This window comes from Oryctolagus cuniculus, chromosome 16, assembly GCF_051225735.1.
Source record: "Oryctolagus cuniculus isolate XC-2025 breed Fujian yellow rabbit chromosome 16, ASM5122573v1, whole genome shotgun sequence".
NCBI lineage: Eukaryota > Metazoa > Chordata > Mammalia > Lagomorpha > Leporidae > Oryctolagus > Oryctolagus cuniculus.
In genome coordinates, this window is record NC_142882.1 from 62,398,351 (window position 1) to 62,415,607 (window position 17,257).

The 17,257-nt window shown below is 46.9% G+C and overlaps 1 protein-coding gene across 2 annotated transcripts in view; it reads right to left on the bottom strand.

Annotated features, from left to right (window-relative positions):
* Window positions 1-15,717, bottom strand: part of TBX20 (T-box transcription factor 20) — a 57,206-nt gene extending 41,489 nt beyond the window's left edge. Inside the window, exons 1-5 of one of the 2 annotated variants that reach the window (XM_002713752.6) lie at window positions 15,107-15,365; window positions 11,839-12,085; window positions 10,775-10,939; window positions 6,686-6,794; window positions 1,549-1,707 (exon numbers count right to left, since the gene is read on the bottom strand). In XM_002713752.6, coding sequence (XP_002713798.1) covers window positions 1,549-1,707; window positions 6,686-6,794; window positions 10,775-10,939; window positions 11,839-12,085; window positions 15,107-15,233 — 807 coding nt within the window. In that variant the 5' untranslated portion in view covers window positions 15,234-15,365. Of the gene's footprint in view, window positions 1-1,548; window positions 1,708-6,685; window positions 6,795-10,774; window positions 10,940-11,838; window positions 12,086-15,106 lie in introns of both variants that reach the window. The other variant, XM_089315508.1, reaches the window with a different exon arrangement.
* Between the last annotated feature and the right edge of the window lie 1,540 nt (window positions 15,718-17,257).

Here is a 17,257-nt window from a genome sequence, read left to right on the forward strand (position 1 = left end):
TGCCGGCCTCCTCCTCTGCCTGGCAATCCCATGACAAATGCTGAGACCTGTATCAGGTAGCAGCTAACAGTTCACCACCCAAAACCCAAAACATAACATCAAGACAAGAGTAGAGTAGCAGGCCTGGCCATGCACAACTAATCAAGCAAAAGCAAGGAACAATGACTTGGGGAGCCTCTGAGCAGCCAGATGTGTCAAGTGAACTCAGTAGGTGAGTTTGCTTTAGGGACGTGAATCTACAGGAGTCTCCTTGCCGTCCTTCCTCACTACAGAGGGTCACTTACCCTCTCCTAGCCCCAGCTTTCTCACTTTTACTGTCAGTGTCGCCACAAGCCTTTCAATCGTATGCGGAAGTGCCTATCAGTGCCGGGCGTTTAGCGGGACCTTGAGAAACATGCACCAAGTGGGACTAAGCCTTACAGGTGAAGAAGTGAGCCAATTTCGTAATGGGATATGCACCAATAGGAAACACCACTCAGCATCTTAAATTAGAGATCTTGATGTTTACTAAACGCATATCTGCTTACATACTGCAGTTTTTAACCTAAAAGAGATAATTAAAACCATTTTATCAGAATTACCGTATCCCAAATTATACCTGAATACACCTCACAAAAGGTCTAAAGTATCAGTAGTTTGGGCCGTCAGCTAGAATATGTGCGCTTGATTTAGAGGGAAATTTGAACCTTTAAATATTATGAAGCAATGAGAGTATGGTTATGTAGACCAGCAGGAGGAGGAAAGGGAGGCAGGGAGTTCTCTAGAGAAGAAAATTGGAGACAGCAGACTGGGACAGGTTCTCAATCCACCTGATCTAGATTTGTCGATCCCAGAGAGATGATCAAATGCATGGTCCCTTGGCATCCCCTTGCAGGTGCCAGGCTGGCACTCAGTGGTTCTCTACAAAGTGAACTTCCAGGGGTTGGCATTGCAGTGCAGTGGGTTAAGCTGTCAGCTTTAATGCCAGCATCCCATATGGACACCAGTTCAGGTCTCCATTGCTCCACTTCTGATCCAGCTCCTGACTAAAGCACCTGGGAAAGCAGCAGAAGATGGCCCAAGTACATGGGCCCCTGCACCCATATGGGAGACCTGGACAGTGTGGCTCCTATCCTTGGCCCAGCCCAGCCCTGGACATACGGCTGGTTTGGGGAGTGAACCAGCAGATGGAAGATCTCTCTCTCTCTCTCTCTCTCTCTCTCTCTCTCTCCCTCTCTCTCCCTCTCTCTCCCTCTCTCTCCCTCTCTCTCCCTCTTTCCCCCTCTCCCTCTCTCTTCCCCTCTCTCTCCCTCTCTCTCCCCCTCTCTCTCCCCCTCTCCCTCTCTCTCCCTCTCTCTCCCTCTCTCTCCCTCTCCCTCTCTCTCTCCCTCTCCTTCTCTCTCTCTCCTTCTCTTTCTGTAACCATGCCTTTCAAATTATTAAATAAATCTTTAAAAAAAAAAAGTGAACTTCCATTTTGAGTACTGGCATATCTCTTCTCTCCCAAGGAAATACAAGAACCTCCTGAATCCTTTATTATACAACAGTAACTGTGAACGGCATACTCACCAGCTGGTTTTGGTAGGCGGTGACTGCTGTAAAAACTGTCTCTGGAAAGATGAATGTTCTAAATTCTTCAGACTTCAGGTTGAGCAATGAGGCTGTGTGGTCTTTCTTCTTAATGATGTGCACCCGTGGCTGGTATTTATGCATTGAGTTCAGAATTATCTACAGGAAAGACAGGAGAGGTCCTGAATTTTACGTACTTACTGCAACACTGGTCAAAATACAGTGAAGTGAAGAAAAAAACATAACATTTATTATTTCAAATTCAACTTTAAGAGTGGGATTTATTCTTTCCATTCATAAGGCAAGTCACTTTACCAAGATACTGCAGAGTCATCACTGCTAATCACATTTTATCAAAACGACTGCAAGTACCACACACTGTTTCAAGTGTCCTTTCTAAAGGGATGGGCAGGCGACAGGGACAGGGGCACCATCAGGAGCAAAAGCTTTATTTTTTAAAATGAAGTCTTTAAACTATTTTTGTCGGGGAAGGTGTTGCGATGGAGTGGAGTAAGCTGCTGCTTGGGGTCACGTATCTCAGTGGGAAGGAGTTTTTGCCTCTATTTCCAAGCCAGCTTCCTGCTAACACACCTGGAAGGCAGCAGGTGATGGCACAAGCACCCAGGTTCCTACGACCGATGTATGAGACCCAGTTGGAGCTCCTGGCTCCTGCATTCAGCCTGGCCCATTCCTGGATGTTGCAGGCATTTGGGGAGTGAACTAGCAGACGGAAAGGATGAATCAATCTCTCTCTCTCTCTCTCTCTCTCTCTCTCTCTCCCTCTCTTTCCTCATCTCTCTCTGTTATTCTGCCTTTCAAGTAGATAAACTTTAAATAAATAAATACATTAAAAGATTTTTGTTGTTAGTCTACATACACCAAAGGATGCATGTCTAAATTTTCTACAATACATTCTAGGAAACCAAATTGCTATTTATGGGAGGGAATAAAATTCAACAATTCAGAAAAGCAGTGTGGTACTACACAGATCTGGGTGAGAAGTCCATATCTGCCCCTTGCTACCTCTTTAATCTGGGGCCACATGATCTCATCTCTCCAACCTCTAATTTTCTCAAATGTGAAACAGTACTAACCTCGTAGGATCAGAGAGAGGATTAGAATAAGTAACCCTTGTAAAGCACATCAGAAATAGGCAGCCCTCAGGAAATGTGAAGTTTATTATTATTTATGACTTCTTCCCTGATTTCTAATATCTACTTACAAAACTGAACTTGAATCATTTTGATGTGGGTATGAGTGGGAGGATGTGGGTGGGGCTGGAAATGCTGATTTTCCAAGCTGTAACTAATAAAAGTACTCAGAAATCATAAACAGACCCTGGTTAACAAAGCCAAGAGATAGTGTTTTCATGTATCTTGTAAGTAAAACAGAAAAATTTGCCACTATTAAATGTGAGTGGCAAAATTCACATTCAGATATAAAAAGTTTCCCACATCTCCCTGATCCACCCAGACAGGCGACCTAAGTCTGCAAAATCAGGGATGTTTTCTGAAATAAGAGGACTCAGCTCTTCCCTCCTCTGGCAAGGGCCCAGCAGGGGGCCTGGCTCTCAGCAGGCATCCTACAATCAGTGCACAGGGCCCAGGGCACTCGCAGCTGCTACCAGGATCCCAAATGATGTCTCTCTAGCTTTCTCGGCTTACAAGGACATGGTGGACAGTGTGTCTATGAACACTGAAGCAGAGTATGTACTAGTCCCATGAGACAACTGATGCATGACCAACCTTTCTGTGCTGACTGGAAGCCAACTAAAAGCTACAGGATATTAACTGGGACTGAATTTTGAACATGTCACCTTTCACTGATCCCAAACAACAGCAGGAAAAAATGTAAACAAATGAGACTCAAATAAGTTGAAAGAATTTTTTAAGAATGATAACATCATCTCTTTGTATCATGAGTTGATTCCAAGTTGGTTCAAAATATCAATGTTCAGGAGCTGGCACTGTGGCATAGCAGGTAAAGCCACCACCTGCAGTGCCTGCATCCCATCTAGGTGCCAGTTCGAATTCCAGCTGCTCCACTACCAAAACAGCACTCTGCTATGGCCTGGGAAAGCAGTAGAGGATGGCCCAAGTCCTTGGGCCCCTGCACCCGCGTGGGAGACCCAGAAGAAGCTCCTGGCTCCTTGCTTCAGATTGACGCATTTCCAGCCATTTGGGGAATGAACCAGCAGATGGAAGACCTCTTTCTCTTTCTCTCTCTCTCTCTCTCTGCCTCTCCTTCTCTCTGGGTGTAACTCCGACTTTCAAATAAATAAATTAATTAAAAAAAAAAAACAATGTTAAGTCATAACACTGGAATAAACTTGAAACGACAAAAGGAAATGTTTGTTTCCTAATACTTAGAAAAACAATTCCTATTCATTAAATGTTCTCCTAAGATAGGAAGAATTTTCAAATCACACCCACACCCACCCACATACACACATCAAAATGAAAAGGAAAAAAATAAAAACTAGGCTTTAAACAATCTCCCCGACCCCTACTCCCACCACCGCAAGGTGAATTTCCTTTGGGAAAGGCTGCTAGAAGCACTCAGATCTCTGAGTTTCAGCCCTTGGAGCTCCCTGGCTCTCTTCAAGCCCTGAAGGGGTTAAAAACATGCAGGGTGCTCTGCTTCACTAAAGAAGTAAGTTGTGGGGAACAAGACATTTTCCTGTTATAAAATGAAAATGCATCTATGAAGAGGCGCTTCTTCTGAACTGATTCAACTTCTAAAAATCTCTTTACAATTTTCAGAACAAATTAATTCTAGGTTCCATTGAATCATAAAAGTTGTGACACTAAAAAAGCCATCATCTGAGAATAAATAACTCTTCAAGGTCTGATCTCGGCATCATCAGCATAGAACTGAGCAGTCCTGGAGTCCAGTTTAGTGCTGTCCCAACCCACAAGGCTGATGCCACAAGAAACACATTTCCATTCTGGACAGCGGATCTCAAAATGAACTCAAGTCTTTCTGGAAAGACTGAAAAAATACTTCTAAAATAATGCATGAAAAATTACCAGAACCATGATTTCAGTTGGAACTCAAGAAATTTTAATATGAACAGCATTAAGAATGATCCTAGACCTATAAAAATTATTCAGATACTTTATAAAGTTTAAGTTGAAAAAAAGTCCATGAGTAGAAAATCTTAGAAAGAAATAACACAGGACAACTGTGCCAACCTCCTTAATGATAAAGATCAATTATCTTTTCTAATACATAAAAGAACAAAAATCTATTCAGTTACTTTGAATATCCCAACCATGTAACTCTCCAAATTATTATCCACTTAAAAACAACATCTTTCAGGAAGGTTTTTGAAACACATCCTCTAGGTAGCACAGGCCTGATAAGAAAGGGGATAAGAGAGAATAATTATATAAGAATATGTAAGCCATGGACACAAACACGAAAATACCCACGGGCTTTCTGGCAATGGAAGCAAAAAGGAAATTATTCTTATCCAAAAGAAGTCTTTCTAAAATCTTTTTAGTTTAAAATTTAAACTGTATTTTTATATGAATTTCTATTAAGAGTGTGGAATCACACCCCAGACAGTCCTCAGATAGGAATCTTTTTTTTTAAAGATTTTATTTTTATTTATTTGAAAGACAGAGTTACAGAGAAGTAGAGACAGAGAGAGAGGTCTTCCATCCACTGGTCTACTCCCCAGATGGCCGCAATGGCCAGAGCTGCGCCAATCCGAAGCCAGGAGCCAGGAGCTTCCTCTGGGTCTCCCACGTGGGTGCAGGGGCCCAAGGACTTGGGCCAACTTCCACTGCTTTCCCAGGTCATAGCAGAGAGCTGGATCAGAAGAGGAGCAGCCGGGACTCAAACCAGCATCCATATGGGATGCCAGCACCTCAGGTCAGGGCTTTAACCCGCTGTGCCACAGCAATGGCCCCATCAGATAGGAATCTTACCTGAGTGCTTAGCACTGTGGTTTAGATGCTGCTTGGAATGCCTGCATCTCATAGCAACATGTCTGGTTCTAGTACCAGCTACTCTGCTTCTGATCCACCCCCCTGCTGATGTATATCCTAGGAGGTGACAGATGATGGCTCACATATTTGGGTACTTGCCACTCACATGGGACACCTGGATTGAGTTTGGACCACCTGGCTTTTGCAAGCATTTGGGTAATGATCCAGTATATAGAAAATCTCTCCATCTTTCTGTCTTTCTGCTTTTCAAATAAGAATGAAAATAAATATTTTTCAACAAAAGGAATCTTATATAATATGAAAGAGCTTTGATCAAAGAGTATTTCTTCTATGAACTACTGGCAAGAACTCAGAGTTTTAATTTCTCTTTTTCCAAATTTAATAGAACTCCTTATTGACACAAGGTCAAATTCATCTTGTTTTCAACTACAGGACTTCTCTATACTTTAATATTGTGCTACTCTCCACAAAGGAGGATAGGATGAATATAAATACTAATTATTAAACAGCACTTTACCATACTTATTTAGATATAAAATCCCTTTTGTGCTATTGCATTTCATGTGAATGTGTTCTCTAGCACACACTTTGGGAAACCCCCAAAGGAGATCTTAGCTCATTTCTTTCATTCTGTGGCATCTGGTAGACCACTGACAGAAAGTAGATATTTAACTCAAGCAGCTAATTCAGCAGCTCCCAAAAATGCAGACTCCCTCTGTTCAGTTGGCTCAGGTACAAAGGCAGTTGCAGAAGTCTTGGGAAATCCATGGTGCAAAAATCCCTGCCTCCACCACATGAAATAAATACCTGTAAATACCTCTTTTTAAAATTTTTATTTATTTTTTTGAGATAAAAAAACTTTAATTTATAGTCAAAGGCTTAATGCTCCACTAAATAAAAAGTTCAACAAATAAAATGTAAAAAGAGGTCAACAGGAGTATAAGCAAAGGCTATAAATAAGAATCAGATGAAAAGGATCCATTTCATTCGTATACAGTAAATTTTAAGATAGTCCAAGATCACCTAAATGACGTCTTGACTAGAGTAGAACAAACATGCTCTCATAGAGTGACTCAGAGATGGAAGGGTGGAAAGTGCATGGGGACAAGACAAAGGGACTGAGGGAGAGGAAGCCTTGTGTGACTTTTCCGTCACAAGCCAGGAATCCTGCCCAGACTTACATGGCCATGCTGATCCAGTTCATTGTTGGTGAGTTTCACCTTCTCGAAAGACACCATCTGTTTGAGTAGCTGCTCACCGGTGAAGGGAGAATCGGGGTGCACATAGAGCCTAAGGAAAGTGTGAGAGAAGTCTATTGAGAGCTTTGAAAATTATGTCTCTAGGGGGTTCTAAAAAAACATGTGAAAACTCACAGAAATGACAAATTTTACTGGTTCCATTTACCTCATATGTATTAATACAGCAATATCAAAATAACCCCCAAACACCTAATAGATTTCTTCAGGCACCAATGATCTAAAAGGAAGGAATAATATTTAATAAATTATTCACCACCTGCTGAGAGAGCCATTTTTAAAAAGTGGGGGTTTTATTCCATTTATATGATCAGTTACTAGTCTGCTTCAATCAAATACAAAATTTTATTGTAGGTATTCCCAAAACAAAGACAAGGTGATACTAACCACAGAACGAGTTCCTGTTGTATCCATCAATAATAAGCAATGAAAATGAGGAATTTAAAAGAGGAAACAATTTTAGAGAGTTCATTTTATTTAAATTAAAAAGTGACTTGATTTAAAGTGTATGTTATTTGGAAATATAAAGCAGAGAAATTTTAGTTCAGTGACTTGGGTAATTTCTTGTGGTCCACAAATCAGAACTGAGAGATGTGCTGCTGCTCCTGGTCCTGAAAACTGTTTATGTGCTCGCTAAATGGGAGCTAAAGCAGCTGGATGAGCTTCCAGTTATTTGGCTTTTTTTTATTTGTAAATAGCTTAAATAAACAAATAAGTGGTATCAGAGCTGGCACAGCCAGGACAGGATGCAGCTTGTGACACCAGTGTCCCATATCAGAGTGTGAGTTCAAGTCCTGGCTGTTCCACTTCTGATCCAGTTTACTGCTAATGCACCTGGGAAAGTAGCAGAACATGGCCCAAGTGCTTGGGCCCCTGCCACCTACATGGGAGACCAGGATGAAGCTCCTGGATCCAGGCTTCATCCTGGTATAGTCCAGGGTATTGTTGCTTTGCAGGGAGTAAACTAGAGGAAGGAAGCTCTCTCTCTCCCTCTCCTTCCCTCTGTCTCTCTCCCTTTCTCTCTCTCTCTCTCTCTCTCTGTGTGTGTGTGTGTGTATAAATAATTAAAAAAAAAAGGCTTTGATGGGAAAAATATATCCCTCATTTATCGATCTGTTGCTTTGCCATTGGTTACCTGCCACTATCACCCTAAGGACAATTCTTTGTAAATCCCAATCCTGGTATCTTCTATTTTTTTTTTAAGGGAAAGGGTTTATTGACAGGGAAATCCAACAGGCCGAGGGAAGGGGTGAAGAAGAAACAAAGGGGGGTGGGGAGAGAGAGAGAACAGGAGAGAGAGAGCGCCTGGTATCTTCTTAATATAAATCTTCCTGAAGTCTGAGAGAGATTACATATCAATGAGAAAGAAGTGAAATGCTTGTTTTAATGGGACAAATTTATTTATCCACTCAACAAATTATTTGTATCTAAATTTTATACAAGATCCTTATAACTAAAAATAAACAGATTTTGGAGTGAAAGAAAACAGTTGCAAAATCTTTCCTGGAAATATTCATGTAAAACACAAGGGGTCTGTGCCATGGTTACCGGGAGGATCGAGAACAGGAGAATCAGACACCCATGCTGAAACACACAGCACGCGCACACGCGCACACACGCCAGCACTGAAGATTCTTACGAGAAGCACGTAACAGCTGTCGGGGCTTCAGGTGCCCGTCTGCCTGTTTGCCTCCTTGTCTCTAAGAGGAGTGCTCAGAATTGCCTTTGAATTATGCTTTGGCAGCACAGCCACAACAGTTTTTATGTTTCCTTCTTCAAGGCTGTAATTTTATGGGTACACCTGCTTTACTGATCAGTACCACTCCCTCTAAAAAGGCCAAAATAACTGAAGTCAGAAGTTGATGAGATGCTCCCTCTGTAAGTATCACATTTACCACATGAAACCACATTAATGAAAGTTAATTTATTTTATATCATTCTAAATGGAAATATCCTATGTGAAAATGTAACATTACTCTAGATCACAAATGATGTCTTGATCATAATTATGATCAAATGATATTTCGAGCATGATTTCTTGTGGTTAGCAATGACCAACAAACTTCAGTCTGAGGTAAAAATACTTCAGAGACCTAAAACCACGAGGAATTTCTATCATCAGTCTAAAAATTCTCACCTCCCAAGTTCTTCCCCTTTCCTTTATGCACATAGAAAATACAGCAAACTATTTATTTTAATAATAATCATGAATAGTTACTTAAATTATCTAGAATATTTCTATCTCATAATGCAATAAACATTTTTATCTAGTATCAATATAAATAAGCTAAACTAGGATGAATGAAAACACATACAGGAAGCCCCACCCTTCTCCAGTCCCCCAGGGATTTAAAATTCCAGCAATAGCTTAAACACGCTTCAGTCAGGAGAGTGGATTGGTCTGCGCTGTCCTTCTCCAACCAGACAGATTAGTAACATAAACAAGACATGTCATATTCCCAAAGTCCTGCCCGCCTGCACCAGCACCCCCCATACCTTCAGATAAGGAGAAAATGTATGTTAAATCAGAGTGATTAAGTTCCTAGGGAAAGGACTGGGAACAGGAAATGGGTAAGAATCTGCTAAAATCTCTCCCCCTCTGATTCAAAACAATATTGAAAAGTTTAAAAGGAAGTTCAATAAAATAGTAAATTCACTAATTAACAGTAAATCACACAGAATAGCACTTTCATTCATTTTAGTGGCCATTGGAAGCTGGTAAATCTGGCTTTTTTTTCAATGAGCAGCAATTCTTTAGGAACATCTGATTCCCGCGTCCTATTTAACAGACTCATTCAGACCGGCCAGGAAGGCGCCCTTCCTAATCTTTGTGAGAATGGAAAGTTCTAAGAAGCTGCTTTCCATTTCTTCCCCGGTTCACTCGGCAGACCGTATGCTCAAGAAAGTGATCAGCTGTCAACCAGGCGGACGACACCGGCGGAAGGGCGTGCATCAACCGCGCGGATCCTGTGCCTTGACTGACTCCCAAGAAGACACTGGCCGTGAACCAGGCATCACTTCCAAGCTCCCCAATCTATACTTTTAAATAAACCCTTAGCTCTAACGTGAACTTTCAATTTCATAAAAGCACATAGTCACAAATAACTCTCAAGCTATGAAACTCAGGTTAAAACCTGGAATGTAAAGTAGTGCATATTCTTTGTTTTGAATTAAAACATTCCTGTAGATCCCTGTAACTCTGACTGTTATCATTCACAAACACAAAGCTCTTCCCACCTGCCCCAGGACGCGCATTTCAGCAAAACAGCAACAATGAAGGTTTAAAGGTTTTCAAGTGATTTTTCAATCATGGCACTCCTGAAAACACATTACCAATGGATCCCACAAAGTAAGTATGTATGATCTCTAACACAGAGTAACACTGCACATGAAAGAACACTAAATTGCTAATTACACTCATCTACTACCAAATGGAGGGGAACAAAGTTTGCATTTCTTATTTAAAATCTCTGAGCCCTTTACTGGTCAAAAACAATGCGATTTTACTAAAATGATGTCTACTATCTGCAGATAATGGTTAACACATTTTACTACTAGTGAGCACTTACTCAAAACACATGCTTCTGAAAAGGATTTTAGGGCAATTATTTTACCAACAGGTTTATTAAGTCTGGTTTTAAGAAGTTAATCAGAAATCACATGTACGTGTGTGTGTGTGTGTGTGCATATATACACAGAGAGAGGGAGAGACAGAGAGAGAGAGAGGGAGAGACAGAGAGAGAGAGAGAGGGAGAGAGGGATCCTTTTCTTGGAAATAAATTATAATGAAAGATAAGATAAGGGACAATGCCTTCTCAGTGTATCAACTGTCTCTGGAGGAGACCAGCCCGCATTCTGCGTGTTCAATCCTGGACTGTCCAGGCTTGGGACACTCTTGGCAGAACCAGCGGCTTTAAACACAGACCTTCCTGAAAGTCCCACAAGCCAGAGACAACTGGCAGCACCATTAACCCGCACGTATCTCGTCTGAGCAAAAGATCCAGAGGCACGAACCTGGCGGGCAGCGGGGGGTCAGCCTTGCCGGCCACCAGCCAGGAGGAGCGGTGGTAGGCGTAGCGGTACCTCTTGTTGTCCACAGGCACGATGTCCATCAGAACGATGTACTTGGCCTCGGGATCCACGCCTGAAAAGGACACCCGGATGGTGGGAAACATCCTCCTACGGAGAGACAAGACCCGGCCCGGTTCACACAGCCCGGCAAGGGGAGGCTCGGCCCCCTCCCCCCCTCCCTCGCTGGTCCCCACACCCACTTTGTTCCTTGCCAAACCAGAGATGTGAGGACAGAGACAGGCCTTCCTCCCAAGCGCAAATAATTTTAAGTGTCCCCTTTAGAGGGGACCTCACGACTCCGTGAGAGTTTTCTAGTACTTTTTTTTTAACATCTGATCTGTGATTAGGGAAAAATTCAGTGTTTTAATTATCAAGCATGTGTCATACAGACCACGCATTCCAGCAAGAAAACAAAACAACAAAACAACGGGGGTTGCAAGAATGGGTATCTGAGACCCTGCGGGGGATTTCTCAGCGCTGGAGCCACTGGGTTCCAGGCCTATCGGGCCGTCTATTCCCGGGCTGCAGCAGCAGTGCCGGCCCCCCGGGAGCCCACCCTCCTTCCTACCCAGTAAGTGATGGTCTTGAATTTCATTCTTCTGCCCAAGCTTCGGTTTTCGCTTTTTAATGGGAGCTGAGCAGTCTGCAAATTGAAGGCCGATAAAGAGGAAGCTACCCACCTCCCGCCCAGCGCCTCCGGGCCCCCTCGGATCCGGATTCCGCTCAGCAACCCCTGGCGCCGCAGGGAGCAGGACCCGGGCGCGCTCACGCACCGCTCGGCTCGATCCCACCGAGCCCTTCTCCACCGCCAGATCCCGAGGCGGCAGGCGGCGGCGGGGCTGGGTGTCTGCCCCCGCAGTTCTTTCCAAAGGCGAATTGTTGGAAAGAAACCCCTGCTGAGCGAAGCCGGGTCTGTGCCCCGAGACCAGCAAGCAGCCAGCTCTCCCCCAGCGTCTGGAAGCGCTCCCGGCGCGGCCGCCTCCTGCTGCCCGCGGGGGTCCAGCTACCTGCCCGACTTGGTGATGATCATCTCGGTGCCCAGCTCGTGGAATTTGTCCCAGAGTTCTTTGGTCTCCAGGCTGCAGGCGATTTTGGCCATTTCCTCGCTGGGGATGATGGGCGTGGTGGGGATGAGCGGCTCAGTGCAGAGCGAGGAGGAGGCCGGGCCGCCGCTGCCGCCGAACTCCGGGTGTGCATCGAGGCTGGTCAGCTCGCCCAGGGGCTGTGCACAGGATGACTTCTCCACAAATTGTTCTGGGGGCCACGAGAAGGGAGAATGACAGCCAGCACTGTCGGGCAAGCACTGAGCGGGAAGGGGCACGCATAACCCAAATAGGCACCTGCTTTGCCGGGAAAGGGTGCTGTTCAGGACCTCCAGCGGGGCACCGAGACCCAACGCTGCGTTGAAGGGAATTGGGATTCCCATGGAGTGACAGGCCCTGCGCCTGCCTACTGAGCCGGATGAGTGCCACCACCACTGGAACTCACTTTAGGGCATGAAAACATCAGAGTGGAAAATGGGAAAGGCAGTGAGCGGGAAAGATAAAGTGCACTATTCCTCTCTGTATCCCTCCTGAATTCTAGACTTTACAGCTGGTGGAGCTGGGTGCGAGTTCTGCCTCTTAGACAAGCCAGAGCCATTCATCTGTGGAGACCAGGGCAGTGAAGGGAAAGCAGAAAGGGCTGCACTGGGCTGGACAAATGCTGGATGTGGTTTAAGAAAGGTGTGTGGCTCTCAGCTCCCTGGGTTCACCCTGAGACTCAGATTAGAACAATTCTATGACATCCCTCCCTGCCCGAGATCTCGGCAAAGACACTGCCACACAGCTTGCCAAATCCTGGGGACAGCTCACGGGGCAATTTTGGGGCACAGGCTTAGACCAATTACTTGAGGGGTGGTGCACGTACATTTTTTTCCTCCCTAAAAGGTCCCGGAAGTGAGGAAAACAACCGCCATCCTTGACTGGCCGAGTATTGAAGTAGGAAAGGGCTTTGCCATCCACTCCTGGGTTGGACATCACGGCCTGCGAAGCAAACATTCTCCCCCACTGCTGATAACGGCCTCGGACTCCACGAGTCACTTTGACAGAATACAGGGGACTTTTGTAATTGTTCCAATTATCTTCCATCCCTTAAAAAAGAAACTACTTGAATCAGCAATGTGAAGCTGATCTCCAAACAACTCGGTTCCAAGTGCCCTCAAGGAGTCACAACAAGTTCTAAATGTATGTATGTGCATGCCTGTGATGTGTGCTGGCATCTGTGACATGTACGAAATGATAATCCAACTCAGAGAAATGTTTTACATTAAGAACAATCAGAGTGTCACCCTCGTCGTTTGTCCAATTCAAAGAATCAGAATCAGACCACTGCACAGTCTTAACTTGCTTCAATATTTTCAGAAACATATTCACATATCTTTATAGGAAATTAGGACAAAGCCTTAACACTTTTCTTATTTTCCAGCAACCAAAAGAGGCAAATTCCCTGAGCCCCAGAGTGGGTAGCAGGAAAAGAAGAGGAAGGAAATGAGATGGGGAGGTGTTAATGATCTGAGGCTGTTCTTTTAAGCAGACATTGTAGGTTTAAATGGGCAGTGGCAGGACACACTGGACACCTGTCCTCCCCCTAGAGTTATCAAAGACATCCATCCTCTCCTAACAGAACCGTCAGGTGTCTCTCCGGCCCAGGGCTCTTCATCCTTGGCCATGCCTTGCTGAACTGGCCAGCAACATAAAGAACCAGGGTACCTAAAAGCCAGAGGATGGACTGCACTTCACAGATTGCATATGCGTGAAGTGGAGGAGGTGGCGAGCTGGCAAGGGCTTTATTCAGAATTTAGAAAGCAGTTTCTCCTCCAAAAAACCAAGCTATTTCAAGTAACATTAAAATGACAGTACAGTCAGAGCTGGTGTTTCCCAGTATGAAATTCTCACTTACAGTAGGAATTTAAACCTGAAATCCTCTTTTCTTGCTTGGTACCAAACTGAGATGGGGGTATGGGCAGAGAATTCAGGCTCCCTAAGTAGGACTGCATGGTGTTGGGAAGTCTCACAAGCACACCATGGAAACTGGTGATCCCTGTCTTCTGAAAAATTGGGGTTTGATTGGTTGTTTCTGCTTCTTTGGCTGGTTTGGATTTAGGTGGGGGCAGGTGACAGGAACAAGGAAAGAGGCGTGGGAGCCTCAGAGGTGAGGCTTGAACGCTCTGTTTCCATTTCCTTTTCCCCAGCTCCAATTTGCTACAGGGATTTTAGTTCTCTCTTTCCTCTGCCTAAATTTTCTATTATTAAAAAAAGCGCTTATGCTTCCTCTTTTATATTACTACTGTTTGTATGTAATAAGGTAATATGTTGAGAAAGATACAAAGAAGCAAAAGTTGGGGAGATTCAAGGATAAAAATTGCCTGGTGTTGTTCACTATTTTAGGCAGAGGAGATGATCAGAATGTGTAATCATTATTCGGGGATCCAAGAGTCAATGACCAGAACTCTCCTTTTTCCCTCAATTTTCAAGGGAGTGTTAGACCCAAGGCAGGTTCTTTCCCACACAGGCAGGGTGCTAAGGAGGAGATATCACTGTGCCCCCGTCCCGCTGAGCCGCCTGTCTTCTATAAATGGCAAAAGTTGTTACATAAACAGTGGAACTAAAATTTGAGGAATTTGGGAAATGTTTCCTGGTTAATGTTTTTGCCATCCACTGAAAATGATGATACTTATAAGACGATGTTTTACCGGTAAATCTGGGGCTTCTGTCCATGCGGGGGGAAGCCGCTTACTGGACAGCGTGTTAAGGAGCGGACTCTGCTCAGTCTGTTCGACTCGGAAGTAACACGAAACTGGTTTCTTGCACAGTCATCTGCAGTCTCCTTGCCCTCAGGTGCTCGGGCAGTCATTACAAGGACCATAAACCCTGCTGAGTCTTAAAAGTGTTATTTGTCCCTGAGTGGTTTTTTTTTATTATTATGATCTCAAATTTTTACACACACACACACACACACACACACCCGACTCCGTCTGCGGAGCCCAAACAGCATGCGCGGCTGGAACAGGAGATACGATACCGCCAAGAACATTGCCAAGCCCACGCCGGGTCCTTGGGCCGAAGACCACGACCACGGCCACGGCCCGAGGGTCCGAAGCGCCACGAGCCGGGATAGGCGGCCGCTGTCGCCGCCTGCCTGGAGGGCCGCCCGCAGCCAAAGGACAAACGGACAGAAGAGAGCGGAGCACGCCCGCGTCCTGCCCACAGAGGACAGCCAGGAAGCCGGACTTACCCAGGGGTTTGATGGTGTTCTCTGCCGCCTCCTTCTCCTTGGAGCCGCCGCTCGACATGAGCGCAGCGATGGAAAAGGCGTTGGCTCGGGAGGAGAGCTGGGGCTTAGGCGACGCCGTGAACTCCATGGCCCCCAGCCCGCGGTCCCGGCCAGGCACAGGGTCTCCCGAACCGCCGTCCAGATTCCCCAGGGGAGACAAAGACCCGAACCACAGGGCAAAGTTTCAGCGGACGCGGTCACAGCGGAGACGGGGACTCCAGGAGGGTGGCCTCCAACCTCCCCTGGGCTGCACGCTGGCCTCTCTTCTCGCCCTGCGCAACGACCCGGAGCGGCGGACACCTCCAGCTAGCGGGAGAGGAAGGGAGGGGACCGGCCGGGGACCCGAGAGGGTGCGCAAGCCCCAGGGCGCTCGGCAGGAAATGAGCATCAGCCGTATCCAGCCCAGGGTCCGAGGCACCCCCTCCGCGACCTTCCTCCCTCCTTGCAGGGCACAGCCAGAGTGGCTCCAGCTGCAGGGAGGTGGCCACCAGCCGAGCGCCGCCGCGAGGGCGCGGGCGCCGGGGAGCTTGAGCGCGGGGGTGCAGAGCGCGTCTGGGCGCGACGGACACTGCGCCCGGGTGCTCGCCGCCCGGCGCCTTAATTTGCTGGCGACGGCGCTCCCCGCGGCCCGCAGCCAGTCAGCGCCGCCTCACGTCACCGCTTCCTGATTCCGCCGCCGGGGGCGGGGCCGCGGGTTGGGAGGGGAGGGCGCGCCCAGGGCGCGGCGCCCGTGTGGCTTCGCGCGTCGCCAGCCCCGCGGAGATCGGGCACCTGCGCGGGGAGAGGGACGCGACCGCGAAGCTGGCGCAGCTTCCACGGCCACTGCCGCCTGGTCCCGCTGTCCCGGGGCAGGAGTGCGGGGCGCGCTGTCGGGAGAGGGCACTTAGTCCGCCGGCTTAAGACCCGGGACCCGGGCGCAAGACCAGAGGAAGCTTCGGGGAGCTGCGCTTCAGGCAGCTCTTGTTCTAACCCAGAGCTCGAAGTTGCAAAAGAAAAGTCGGGAAGCGCCGAGCAGAGGGGAAAGTCGCGCGGAAAGCCGGCGCCAAGCGGCCAGGTCCAAACGCGGGGCAGGTCCCCGGGCTGGGGCTCCCCCTACCCGCCCATCCCCAGAGTCTTTTTCCTTGCAGTGAGTCTGGAAAAACGCAGTCCCTAGAAAGGTAAACCAAGGGAGAGATGCAGGCATTTGGCAAAGGACGTTGCGTCCCAGGACCCTCCCAAGAGGAACCCGGCCGAGGGTTAGGGTGCGGCGCCCTGCTGAGACCCCGCGGCGCGCGGCGGGAGAGGGCGAGCCTGGCAGCGCCGGGGCTCGGCGGACACGCAGCCTCTGCCTGTGCGACCAGGACTTCCCACGGCCTCGTGGGGGGCGTCCTGTCGGCCTTCTCGGCCTGAATAACTTAAATTCTCCGAATTCGCGGAGTAATCCGCTTCGCTCGGAGCCGTGTAAACTCAGGCTGACACACACACTCAAGCTGTACATGTAAATATTTGCTCTCCACTCCAGCCAGTAGGTCTGGCATTAGGGGCCTCTTGGTGGGTCTCTTAAAAAAAAAATTCCCATTTCCCACGGCACCCGGTAGTTCCTGGAATAAAGTCATGAGGAAAAAACTAAAAGTCGATATAGTAGTTCAGAACAATGATACGCCAACAAAATGAGGACATTTGAGAAGAGTGATTTGAGCCTGTTTTGGTCATCGTGTGGATGACCAAGGCGCCGGATACAGGTGACCAAAAATGTCTTCGGATACCACTAACCAAGTGCACATGTCTTTGTGTCCTAGGCGTTTTGGGGTACTAGCCTAGCCCATCTCCATTTAGCTTTTGAGAAGACGAAAAAAAAAAAAAAAAGGACCCCAGGGGCTCAGCAGCTACCTCCTCACCAGGCCTCGTGGGGCGGAAGGGAACGCAGGACTCACACTGGGGGCCCTGGCCCTGGTCACACGCTGGCCCTAGCCCCAGCTGAGCTGGTTAGAGACCGTTGGCGGTAGAGCTGGTGCTGGCTGTGAGCAGCAGACTTTCGGATTGAACCAAGAGCAGCTAAGCCTACCGCCAGCCTGTGAGGATCAGTTCCTACTCTTGACTCCTTCCTTGGTTTTGGACAACCCAGACCCACAC